The 12,582-nt window shown below is 48.5% G+C and overlaps 1 protein-coding gene across 7 annotated transcripts; it reads right to left on the reverse strand.

Annotated features, from left to right (window-relative positions):
- Positions 1-2,181: 2,181 nt before the first annotated feature.
- Positions 2,182-6,549, reverse strand: LOC101942639 (P2Y purinoceptor 1-like). Of its 7 annotated transcripts, none has more exons than XM_065565911.1 (3): positions 6,069-6,549; positions 4,540-5,650; positions 2,182-2,464 (listed from the first exon to the last, which is right to left on the reverse strand). In XM_065565911.1, exon 2 carries the CDS (start codon positions 5,624-5,626, stop codon positions 4,544-4,546), a length of 1,083 nt encoding a protein of 360 aa, XP_065421983.1. In that variant the 5' UTR covers positions 5,627-5,650; positions 6,069-6,549; the 3' UTR covers positions 2,182-2,464; positions 4,540-4,543. The 7 variants fall into 7 exon arrangements, 6 of the variants coding, with proteins under 6 accessions (XP_065421983.1, XP_023960814.1, XP_065421981.1 ...); XM_024105046.3 differs by having other exon boundaries at positions 4,540-5,698; XR_010592262.1 differs by lacking the exon at positions 6,069-6,549 and having other exon boundaries at positions 3,078-6,044.
- Positions 6,550-12,582: the final 6,033 nt, after the last annotated feature.

A 12,582-nucleotide genomic window follows, 5' to 3' on the forward strand; every position in this document is an offset into this window, starting at 1 on the left:
AGAAACGCAGTTAAGCCTGACACACTCATGGCCTTAATCCTCTTCAAACCGGTTGAAACAGTAGGAGCAGGGCTCAGCAAACACGGTCGTTTTGAATTTCCTGAATTTTTGCTGGTTTCTTACAAAATCTTCATTTTATTCTCAGATTCTTTTTCTATAACTTTTGTTTTATTTTGCTCTCCATTGTTCGAATGGGCTTTAAATATACAGTGGCTAGTGAGAATGCATTTTGCGCCCAGGGTGAAATTCATCCTGTGCAGCACAAAGTCTGTGCACCACTTATGTCCCATAGGCCTGTGTGGGCCTTCTTCACAGTGGTGAATTTCAACCACCTTGCATGAATATACACAAGCAGCACCAAAATCACACACTTTGGAGTGAAATTCACCCGTGATCAAGGCCAGCACTATGCCCAGTGCATCACTTAAACCCTTTTAAGGACTTGATCCAAAAGCCACTGAAGTCTATGGAGGTCTTTGGGTATGTCTACGCTGCAAAGAAAAACCCGCAGCTCCAAGTCTGAGCCCAGGTCAATTGACTCAGGCTCATGGGGTTCAAGCTGCGTAGCTAAAGGTAGCAGTGTAGACATTCAGGCACAGCCTGGGCTCTGAGGCCCTCCTCCCTTGCAGGGTTTCAGACCCCGGGCCCCAGCCCAAGTGGGACTGTCTACACAGCAATTTTTAGCCCCGCAGCCTGAGTGTCAGAGCCTGAGTCAATTGACCTGGGCTCTGACACTTGCTGCTCAGGGTCTTTTATTGCAGTGTAGACATACCCTGAGAGGCCTCAAGTTCTTAACATGGGGCTTACGTGTACTTAAGTGGTGCATGAGACTTTGTGTGGATCATCCACACTGGAATGAATTTCACCCTTGAGATATAGAAGTCTCTTTATAGCCCTGCAAATATAAACACTATGCAAATCCCATGAGCATGGCCTGCCAAACCACAAGAGAAAGTTTGGATGCTTAGTTCACTAAAACCTTTGCTTATGATGCAAGTCTAGCAACTGATGAACCATAAATATGTAAATACCTTTGCCATTCTTCCAGTTGCCCAATAACAAGCAGCGGTAGAGAGCTAGTGGGTTTCTTGTCTCCATAGCCGATGAGAATGTGCTATAAACTGACTTTGGACTCAGATCAGTTAATCATTCACTTAAAATGACTGAGGAGTTATCACTGGGCTTTACTGGAAAAGGGTAGGTTGTGCAGTGGCGTCTCCAAAGGCTTTTCAAAGGGATGGAGGAAGGGTTTTACTGTTGCCTCCTACACAACTCTCCCTTTTTCAGAAGAACATGATTCATCTTCTAAGAATGTACAAAGCAAAATCAACCTATTCCCAAGCAGCACTGCAAACAGGGAGACAGCTGGGATGTGGAAGTAACAACAGAATGTTTTTTTTTAAACAAGAGTGTGGTTGGGGGGTGACAGAGCTGTACAAAAAACAAGCATTATTCTGAAGTGCATCTGCAAACTGAGATGAAATCTGGGTATGGAAAGGATAGCACTGGGACCTGTTTGGCAGACAAGTGGTTGGACAAGTTGACCCAGTGGATCCCTTCCAACTGGATTGCCTTTGAATCTAGGATCTGAAACCTGTGCTGGAGAGTTATGCCAACTGAGAGCTCTCACAGGCCAGGGCACCGTGGGTACTTATTCTGTGAAATCAGCATTAGAGAGAAACAGTGTAGTGCCATGAAGATATGCCCCTCTGAGGACTCTGCAAGCTGACAAAAGGCTAGTCCAGGGCAGGTCCTGCGATCCCCTGGGCCTTCCCACTTCACTGACATTAGAGGTGGAAAAGACGTATTAGGTCATCCTCACAAATCAGGATGATCTAATATGACTTTTGCCTTCAATGGGACTACTTATCATCTTAAAATATAGCATATGCTTAAATGCTTTGCTGGATAAGGGACAGAGTGCTAAGCATCTTGTGGGATCGTGCCTCTAGTCCATCCACCAGCAAGAGTATCATTGCTCCCCTTCTCAATGGCTGGAGTCCTGCCACTCTTGATCTTGACAGGTAGCTGGGTAAGCAGCAGCTCCTGCATTCAATGCCAATCCCAGAGCCAAAGCATGTCACTTCTCCTGTGTCATGGCAAGGCAGGCTTCCAACTCTATCCCTCAGGCCATCTGGCTTGTGTTCTTGTAAGTTTTAAAGAAACCAAACAACTCATCACTGGAAGCACTAAGTATTTATTTGCTCTTTAACATGATATATTAACTCAGTATGTAAACTAGCCATGGTTTCTTTGGTGTATATCAAAGGAGGATCTGAACACTACAGCAGCTGAATGTGATAAATATCAGGCATTTTTCCAAATAGCAAAGTTTCTCTCACTCCGGCAGCTGCACAAATCTGGATCATTCTTATTGTTTAAAGCTCTCTTCAGAATTGAAAAAACCTACTGCTGAATGTCCTTGAATGTTCTAACAATTGCTGAAATATTCAAGCCATCGGAACTGGAAAAGACAGAGAGGAGAAGAAGGTAAAATACCAGTTTGTGGCTATAGCTTCTGCACTATGCAGAGGACACCTGCTGCCAGCAATAACAATCTATCCACTTTGGAGACAATGAAAATACGATTTTTGCTATCAGCTCTTTGGCTTTTTCCTGCTTGCATTGTACTGCAGTGGGCTTAAGTCTTCTCTTCCTAAATATCAGCATCATCGGCATGTTACATTTAATGCCCATCTATTTAATGCAATATTGGGACAGGTCTTCATCAAGTTTAAGCATGTGACAGACCAACAAAATGTCTGACTAGTTTGTAAACATACAGTTATTAAGATTGTGCACACAGATGGGGCATGTAACTGTGTGCTTATTTTGCATGCATATTTCTTTGTCTACTTTATTTTTTTAATCTCTTCCACATTTTCAAATATTTTAGGGCCAAAATTTCCAGAAAAAGTCTGTATGCAGTTACTATGATTGAAGGTGCTAGTGTGGCAATTGGTATTGCAAATTACCACTTGCACACATAATGGATCGTTTTCATGTATAATGACTATGACGATGAATGCAATCACATCACATGCGCACTCAAATTAGGCATGCAATTGAATACCTACTTTTTTGAAAATTTAGGTGTAGGACCGGTGCACGATAATAATTGTAAAATGCAATCATATGCCTACAGATTGTGAAAAATTCTCCGTAGGATTCCCCACTGTAATCAGCTTCTGCATCATTCCAGGCATTCTGCAGTCATTATCCTAATAGAGCACCAGCCTCCTGAAACTTTAAAGGACAAGTTTGCTGTCAGCAGCTGCACAATCTTGGAGGAGAGACGAAGACCTAAGGCATGTCTGCCCAGTAAGATATATAACCTACTGTGACTGAGCCTGGGGCATGCTGCCACCCATATAGCCATCACCAACTAACCCAGGAGCTGTCGTATTACTTAATAAGAGATATAACTGTACTGCTCAGAGCTTCTATAGACCTTTTCATCCTCAAAACCCTTTACAAGCCCACAGTCAGTCCTCAGCCCTCTGAGGTAGGTAAGTAAGTAGTAATATGCCCTTTCCTAGGTGAAGGGAGAGAATGTATTTCAAATCCCTGCCTGCTCACAGGATGAAGCACATCGGCCGAGTAGAGTAGTGGGACGTAGGGCACATGCTCTTGCGGCAGGGGTACCTGCGTTCTTAAATGCAGGGGGGAGTTGTTAGCTTGATGGGCCAGTATAAAAGTTGAAGTTTAACAATGTTTTACCGTCTGTTTTGGGGAGAAACTGACAAATATTTCAGGATCAGCAGAATATATACATATATATACACACACACATCATTTTTATATAGTACAAAACTGGGCTTGGCAGGTTGGCCTAGGCAGGGCCGGCTCTGGCTTTCTGGCCGCCCCAAGCAAAAAAAAAAAAAAACTGCAGCGGCCAGAACAGCAAAGCAAAAAAAACCTGCGGCACGGCCGGAGCCAGGGTGCAGGGGGACTCCCTGCCCTGCAGATGTGCCCCGGCTAGCGGGGGGAGGGAGCGGGGGAAGAGAGAAAAGGGGGGTGGCCAGGGCTTCAGCAGGGTGTTGCCACGTGGCCCCTCCCGCCGTGTCCCCTGCCAGGAGGGCTCTGCACCACTCCGGTCGGCTGGTCGGGAAGGACGCAGGCTGCCCTGCCGGGCTTGCTGCAGGGCGCTCTCGTCCTCCATGCCGCTGCCCCCTATAGGGCAGCCGGAGCGGAACAACAACAACAACAACAACAAGCGGTCGTGCCGCCCTAGGATTGGGCGGAATGCCGCCTCCTACAAGCTGCCGCCCCAAGCACAAGCTTGCTCGGCTGGTGCCTGGAGCCGGCCCTGGGCCCAGGCCCTATAATGCTGGTACCCACTTTTTTAGTAATAGCTTTTAGTAACTCCCACATTGGGCTAGCTGCTGCACAAACAGAGAGGGAGGCTCAGTCCAGGCCCCAATGTGCTTGCACTCTAAAAAGGCAGAACAGACGGCTGGAGGGGCAGGGAATGGGGCACCACACACAAGTAAATTGCCATATACTTAGTCAGACTATGCTCTTATTTTTTTAACCAACCAATTCAGAGTTCATCACATGCCTCTTCAAATTCTTCACAGAGAATGATGCTTGTTTTCTTCTGATCTGATTGGCGCTGGGTTCTCCTCTCCCAGAGAGACCGCAGAGACTGGCCAGACCTTTGACTGATGGTCCTCATACGTGACACGCAGTCCTCACTGGTCATTAGGTAGAGCAGAGGGTTCAGGGCACTGTTGAAGCTGGCCAGGCCCCGGGTCACCTGATAGGAGACATAGATGTTTTTTGAAGTCTGGGTGCAGGACCCCTGGAGTTGCCAGCTTCGGGACAGCAAGTTAAGGTTCCTGAAGATGTGATATGGGAGGAAGCAGACAGAGAACAGGACCATCACTAACACTACCAGTTTGATGCTCCTTCTCTTGAGGTTTGCGTCCACGTTTTCATTCCTCCAGAGGACCACCACCACATGGCAGTAGCAGCCAATGATTATGAGGAAGGGGATGACAAAGCCAGTCATAGTTACAGCCAGGACATAGTGCCGATAGGTGCCCAGGTTCTCATGTCCTGTCGTATCATGACACTGTGTACCAGTGCTATCCGTTTTGCTGAAGCCAAAATCAGGACCCACCTGGATGATGACCCATGCCCAGACCAAGGCACTGATGAAGAAGTGGGGCCCCAGGGTTTGGCACCTACCCAGCATCTTCAGTGGGTACACGATGCCCAGGTAGCGGTGGATGCTGATGCAGGTCAGGAAGCCAATGCTGGCATAGAGATTGAGGTGGAAGAGGGCCCGCGTCAGCCTGCAGCAGCCTTTCCCAAAGAGCCACACGTCCCCCTGGAGATAGTAGGTCACCAGGAAGGGCAATGTGATCACATAGAGTAGGTCTGCCACCCCTAGGTTGCACATCAGCACGCTGAGGGTGTTCCAGCTGTTCCTCCGGGACCCGGCACAGAGATTCCACAGCCCCAGCCCATTCCCCAGCAGCCCCAGCAGGGACACGATGAGGTACACGGCCGGCAGGAAGCGATGGGTGAAAATCCGGTTAACCGGGCACGGGATAGTGGTGGCAGTGCTGAAATTGAAGTTGGTGGTGTCAGAAACCGAGACAACTTCCTCCACCTTCATGGGTGCCGTTTACTGCGGAGGGTTCTAGGGGAAGCAGATGGGGGGTTGTTGCAGCCAGGGAACAAGTGAGTCCTTAGGGAAGATGCATGAGGGGTCAGTGCAAGGCGGAATCCCCCACGTCCTAAGGGTGGTGCAGAAGGGAATCCTTGAGTCCTTAAGAGGGATGCAGGAAAATATCCTCTTGCAATTGGGGCTGTGGGAGGGATCCCCAGAACCCTATAGGGGAAGGTTGAGGTGAGGATGCCAGGGACCTGAGGGGGGGGGGGGTAGGGAGACTCCCCAGAGCCCTATGAGGGAGGTGGGGATGCCAGGTCCTTAAGGGGGGCAGGGCAGGTGGGGCTCCCCAGAACCCTATGGGGGAGGGGGAGGTGGGGATGCCAGGTCCCTGAGGGGGGACGGGGGGACTCCCCAGAACCCTTCGGGGAAGGGCAGGAGCGGCTACCTCAGTCACTACCCTAAGGGGGAAACTCCGGGTCCCTGGTGGGATCCCTCCGGCCTCTGCGCGGCTCCCCCCGATATCCGCTCGGCTCCCCGCAGATTTTACCCAGCCTCCGGCGCAGAGACTCGGCCTCCGGCGCGTGTCGATCCGGGGTGACTCAGTCCGAAGCTGCCGCGCAGCTCCGCCGTGCCGGCAGCTGAGCGCGGGCGGAGCGGGCCGGGGAGAGGCGGGGTGGGGCCCGCAATGGGAACGGGTAGCCGGCGTGGGGAGGTGACCCGGGACGGGGCGCCGCGTGGGGAGGCCGGGGAGAGGGGTCGGTGCTGCACGGGGGACCTGGGACTCGGGAGTGGGAGCAGCCCGGGCGGGACGTCCCGAAAGGGGCACCCCACAGGAGTGGGGCGCTGCACCGGGGACTGGCAGATAGGGCGTAATCCAGGAGGGACCCCCGTTAGCCGGGGCAGGAGTGGAGCTGCTGCGCCCCCCTCCCAGCCCAAAGAGCTTTGCAAGCTGCACAGGCAGGTGTTACTCCGCTCTCCGCCAACCCCCCCCCCCCCATTTCCTTCCACCCCCCGAGTCCGGCTCGTCTCTCACTCTGACTCTTGCCAGAGGCGGTGCTAGCCCATTGGGGGTCCTCAGGAGAAATATTTTGCCCTCCCCCATACTAAAAAAGCGAGCTGCTTAGGGCTCTAAACAATTGCTTAGGCTACATCTACACTACGGGGGGGGGGTCGATTTAAGATACGCAAATTCAGCTACGCGAATAGCGTAGCTGAATTCGACGTATCGCAGCCGACTTACCCCGCTGTAGGGACGGCGGCAAAATCGACCTCTGCGGCTTCCTGTCGATGGCGCTTACTCCCACCTCTGCTGGTGGAGTAAGAGCGTCGATTCGGGGATCGATCCCCGAGAGGTCGATTTCTACCCGCCGATTCAGGCGGGTAGTGTAGACCCAGCCTTAGTCTGCTTATGGCTAGTGCCGGCTCTGTTCTTGGCAATGATTGGCACCAAAAATGATCCATACTAGTGACATGCAGGCTGCAGTCTCCAGCTGAGCTACGCTGCTTGCGGTGGGGTGGGTCATAGCCCGCTAAATGCTGCCCACTGGCAACCACTGCGCCCAAGGATCACCCAGCCTGGGATGGGTTTGGGGGATGCCAAGCTGCTCCAGTTCATTTTGGGGTTTGAATTAATAATTCAAGGAGGCAGAGGGAGCTCACAGTAGCTGAATATAAATTGTCTCTGTTATTCAGCGCCAGCCCCCGCCTCCTCCCCACTGAGATATTTTTGATCGGAGCACCAGGGAGCTACACAGCATGAAGCTATTTCTGGTGTGAACACTCACCTGGCAGCACTGAGGGGGCAGGAATTGGAGTCTGACCAAAGGATTATTCTAAATTAGACCTTCATATCAGCATCTCATACAACCAGAGACATTTGAGATGGAGATGCCTCATTAGGTCCCAACCAGTCCGTCCCCTCTATGGGCCAGGGCAGGGTTGTTCCCTACAGTCTATTCCCCATTGTTTTGTCCAGTCCAGTTTTAAATGACTTGAGTCACCAGGTCACCTGGTAGTCTATGCCACCAGCCAGTAAGATTTCCCCATCAGGGAAGGTTTCCCGGTATTCAATCTCAAGTGTCCTTGTATCAAAGCAATGCCAAGACTGCACTATCATAGCATGACATAGCCCAGAAATGTTTAAAGCTTTCTGTAGCACTGACTGGGGTGGGATTGGGGGAGGGAGGGGAGGGAGAAGACAAAAGATCAATTACCCGTGAAACTGCTATTCCCCACAACCCTGGCTACACTACAACAATTACCTATTACCAATAGTGGGTGTCAATGACAGGTGCAGTGGAACAAGTGTTGAACACAGTTTAGCTTCAGGTGTGTACAAGGACAAACCATAGAATCCTAGAATATCAGGGTTGGAAGGGACCTCAGGAGGTCATCTCGTCCAACCCGCTGCTCAAAGCAGGACCAGTCCCCAGACAGATTTTTGCAATGTTTAGAACTGGTTTAGCTGCACCTGTTGACACTATTGCTGACAATAGATGACAATAATGACACCCACTTTATCTCCAAACTCCTACCCTAAACCACAAACAACCCGAAAAACCCATCCTACCCCAACAGTTCTTGACCCCAGAAAGGGAGAAGTGCCAGAAACTACATATAGTCCACTAGGGACTTCACTATCACTAATGATTTTACATGGGTAAGGAATGGTGTCCCTAGCCTCTGTTTGTCAGAGGGTGGAGATGGATGGCAGGAGATAGCTCACTTGATCATTGCCTGTTAGGTTCACTCCCTCTGGGGCACCTGGTATTGGCCACTGTCGGTAGACAGGATACTGGGCAAGATGGACCTTTGGTCTGACCCGGTACGGCCGTTCTTATGTTTTTATGGAAGGTGCTGAAATACTAGGGTGATGGGTAGCAGTATAAAAATGAAAGCGTGAGAGAGGCAGGCCGGCCGGCCAGCCAGCCAGAGCTGAACACCCATTGTCATAGACTCATAGACTCATAGACTTTAAGGTCAGAAGGGACCATTATGATCATCTGGTCTGACCCCCTGCATGCTGCAGGCCACAAAACCGTCCCTACCGGTTCCCTGGACTCTGCTGTTGAAGTCCCCAATCCTGTGTTTTAGTGACTTCAATTGGCAGAGACCCTCCTGCTAGTGATCCCTGCCCCATGCTGTGGAGGAAGGCAAAAAACCTCCAGAGGCTCAGCCAATCTACCCTGGAGGAAAATTCCTTCCTGACCCCAAATATGGCGATCAGTAAGACCCCGAGCATTTAGGCAAGAGTCTCTAGCCTGACCCCTGTTAGCCATTATATTATTTACCTACCATTGCTTGGTATTCCTTGGCTACTATGTTTTACCATTAAACCATTCCCTCCATGAACTTATCTAACTTAATCTTAAAACCAGACAGGTCCGTCGCCCCCATCGTTTCCCTCGGAAGGCCGTTCCAATATTTCACCCCTCTGACGGTCAGAAACCTTCGTCTAATTTCAAGCCTGAACTTCCTCACGGCCAGTTTATATCCATTCGTTCTCGTGTCCACATTAGTACTAAGCTGGAATAATTCCTCTTCCTCCCTTGTATTTACCCCTCTGATATATTTAATGAGTAATTTCTGTACCATAGACAAGACCAGAGTTCCAGCAACATTTACCAGGATGATCCATCTGGGAACAAGAAAGGAGAGGTCAGAAACTTGAGTAGGAGCAGACTCCTTGGTGAGGAGTTACACGTTAGTAGGATAGGGAGAAGGGATCTCAGAAAATCCAAGTTAGTTACCAAATGAAGGGCAGAGGAAGGAAATAGTGAAAAACAGACAGGGCTTCAGAGCCCAGCAGAACACACTGATAGTGGTCATGCCACATCTCACAACATCCTCCCTGAAGAAGCAGCTTCATTGGGTATCACAGAAACACCACCTGATGTTTTGGGGAATCTGTGTACAATTTATGAATCCCAGTTTGGGATATGAACTCTCTGCATGTATCTTTATCACACTGCAAACTCCAAATTGATTGTTAGACTTGCCTGCCTCTCTGCTGTCTTTTTACCTCCATCTAGGTGTGAAAAATCCAAAGCATAGTGACACAATACTAACAATGAGCTAGAAATGAAGGGTCATTAAACCTTGGTAGTATTCTATTCAAATAGAAGCCTCCTTGGACAAAGACGGCAGCATACCAAGAAAGCCAGTCCACCCAGGTAAGTGTCCTTGTCATTCCACCAGATGGTGATCATATTACCAATACCCCAAATAAATTGTCCTTTTGCACTCATTTGTCTGACAGGTCTGGACACTTCAAATCGTTTTAATTGACATACAAGCAACATACAATACTAAGCGGGGTGCAAATGGAGCTCTAAGATTAAAGCTTGTAAAACTTCCATTATTTAATTGGAAGGTTTCCATGGTGCTTACCTTATTCACTTATCCTGTGTGTTTTTCTGTAAAGCAAGCACAGACATGTAACATGCATGTTTAACCCTTATATTCCTTCAATTGCATGGCATGCTTCCATCGAGGCTGTTTGTTTATGTTAACCAAGTACAGAGAGGGCCCTAATTTATCTAAAATGGGCCAAGGCCCAAACCATTCTCCCTTTGGAAATTTTTTCTTGGGAACTGGTTCAATTTTAGCCATCACCTGGTCTCCGATTTTCCATTGTTTGATATCACTATGTTCATCAAAAGCCTGATTCATTTTTTGCTGTGCTGCAGCTGCTCCTTGAACTGAGCCCAACCAATATTTAAAGCTGTTCATCCAGGTGGTAGTTGCCAGTGCTGTAATTGTTTCCCAATCTGGAGGATACAACCAGTTTTCCCAACCAGGCATAGGTCTTCCAAACAGTATTTCATAGGGACTGAATCCTGTCACGCGGTTTGGGCGGCCTCGGATCCTCATTAGAACCCATGGGAGAACCATGTCCCAATTTGTTCCCAGTTCATTACATACTTTAGACAGTTCAATTTTTAGAGATGTATTCATCCTTTCCACCTGTCCCCCTGCTTGAGGGTGGTAGGGGATGTGTAACGGTAGGGGAATACCGGCCCAGTTACCCATACTTCGGTATACCTGTCCAATAAAAGCGGGGCCATTATCAGAATCAATACTATGTGGAAGTCCCCATTGTGGAAAAATTTCCGTTATTAATACTTTTGCTGCAGCCCAGCTATTCTCTTTTCCGGTCAGAAATGCTTCTACCCACTTACTAAAGCTATCCACAATTACAAACAAGAATCTATTTTTTATAGGGGTGATAAGCAAGGGCCCTACAAAGTCCACCTATAAGCGTTGGAGGGGTCCCTTTAATGCTTGATGCATTAACTCGCCTCTTCTTTTCCTTCTAGCAGGGTCCTGCTTAGCACATGTCAAACAGCCATAAATATGCAGATTTAAATCCTCTTTCATTCCAGGTCACCACCCCAGTTTTCTAAGCTTTTCCAGTGCCTCTTCCTGTTTTGGGTGCCTCCCCCCCCCCCCACAAGTGAACCATGTATCCATCCTAAAAGGAGGTACTGCATCTGCTGAGGGATTACCAGGACCTATTCATCGTCTGGTTTAGCCAGGATCAGGCCTCCGTTTTTTTTTTTCAGCTGAACCCCCTGCCACTGTGAGGGGCATTCTATTATCCATTGCTGTATTGAGTTCCTGTAAGAACTGAAGCTCTTTTTGGTTGTTTTCCTCACTTTCCTGTTCCTGCTTTGCCTGTGCGTGGGTGGTTACTGCCACGGGGCATCGGCTCCCATAGTATGTCAGTGAGGGCTGCCTCCTTAGCCAATTTATCTGCTTGTTCATTTCCCCACTGTAAAGGACCCTTTCTTTTATGGGCTTTTATTTTAACCATCCGGATCTTTTTATACTGCTTCGCCAATCTTTCTATTTGCTGCCATAGGATTTTGTGTTTAAATGCCCGATCCATCGGTTCCCGTAAAACCCATACTATTCCACCATGGGAGGTAAATAGTGGTGCCATTGTAAACATAATCAGAATTAGTTCCTATTATAAGCTCGGATTGCTTGTCCTTCATCCTATCCAAGACCGCTGACACCTCTGCAGCCTGTGTTCCTCCTTTGGCCAATTGATACTGGAATGACTCACCGCCTTGCATGTTCCCAGTTAAACAAATCTCTGCAAAGCCAGTGACTCATTTTCCTTCAGTATAATACGAACTACCGTCCACAAACCAAATGGTTTTTCCAATCACCTGGTCAATTGGGGCTGCTTTAAATACAGGGTGTGCCTTAGATTCCCGTTGGGGTTCTCAAACATGTTCTTGACCATTTATAGTCAATCCCCATGTAGATATTTCCGGTTCTTTTAGTGGGACTAATTGAACATTCTTGGACATGAGAGCAAAGACCTATTGAATGGCTTTATCAACTCTCACATGTCCTTTAGCCAGATTTTCCTGACTGAGTAATTTCCTCAGTGCATGGTGACTTTTTACAATCACCTTGCTTGCTCCAATAATTGCCTGGGCTTTTTGTAGTGTCCAGTAAGCAGCAAGAGCAGTTTGCTCACAACTTCCCAGTTTGCTTTCTGGACCTGTTAATGCCCTGCTATAATACGCAACGGGTCTTTCCCCAACACCAGTATCCTGTGTAAGCATACTAACAATACAGAAATTCTTAACACTAGGGTACAATCCAAAGGGGAATTCATTGTTAGGGGCGGCCAAGGTAGGTGCCTCCATTAACCCCTTTTTCAGACTTTCCCATGTATTAGTTGCCTCCTCTGTCCAGGTCCACTGTGGTCTTTTAAGTACCTCATACAGGGGACCTGCCTTCTCTGCATACCCAACCATAAATTCTCTGCAAAATTAGGTGAGTCCCAAAAAAGACTGCAAAGATTTTGTATCTACCAGCATAGGGAGGTTAACAATACACTTCATCCTTTCCTTATCCACAGATCTTCCCCCAGTACTGAGCCGAATTCCAAGATACTGCACTTCTCGCTGTCTAATCTGGGATTTAGAGGGGTTAATCTT

This window comes from Chrysemys picta, chromosome 13 (assembly GCF_011386835.1).
Source record: "Chrysemys picta bellii isolate R12L10 chromosome 13, ASM1138683v2, whole genome shotgun sequence".
Lineage (NCBI taxonomy): Eukaryota > Metazoa > Chordata > Testudines > Emydidae > Chrysemys > Chrysemys picta.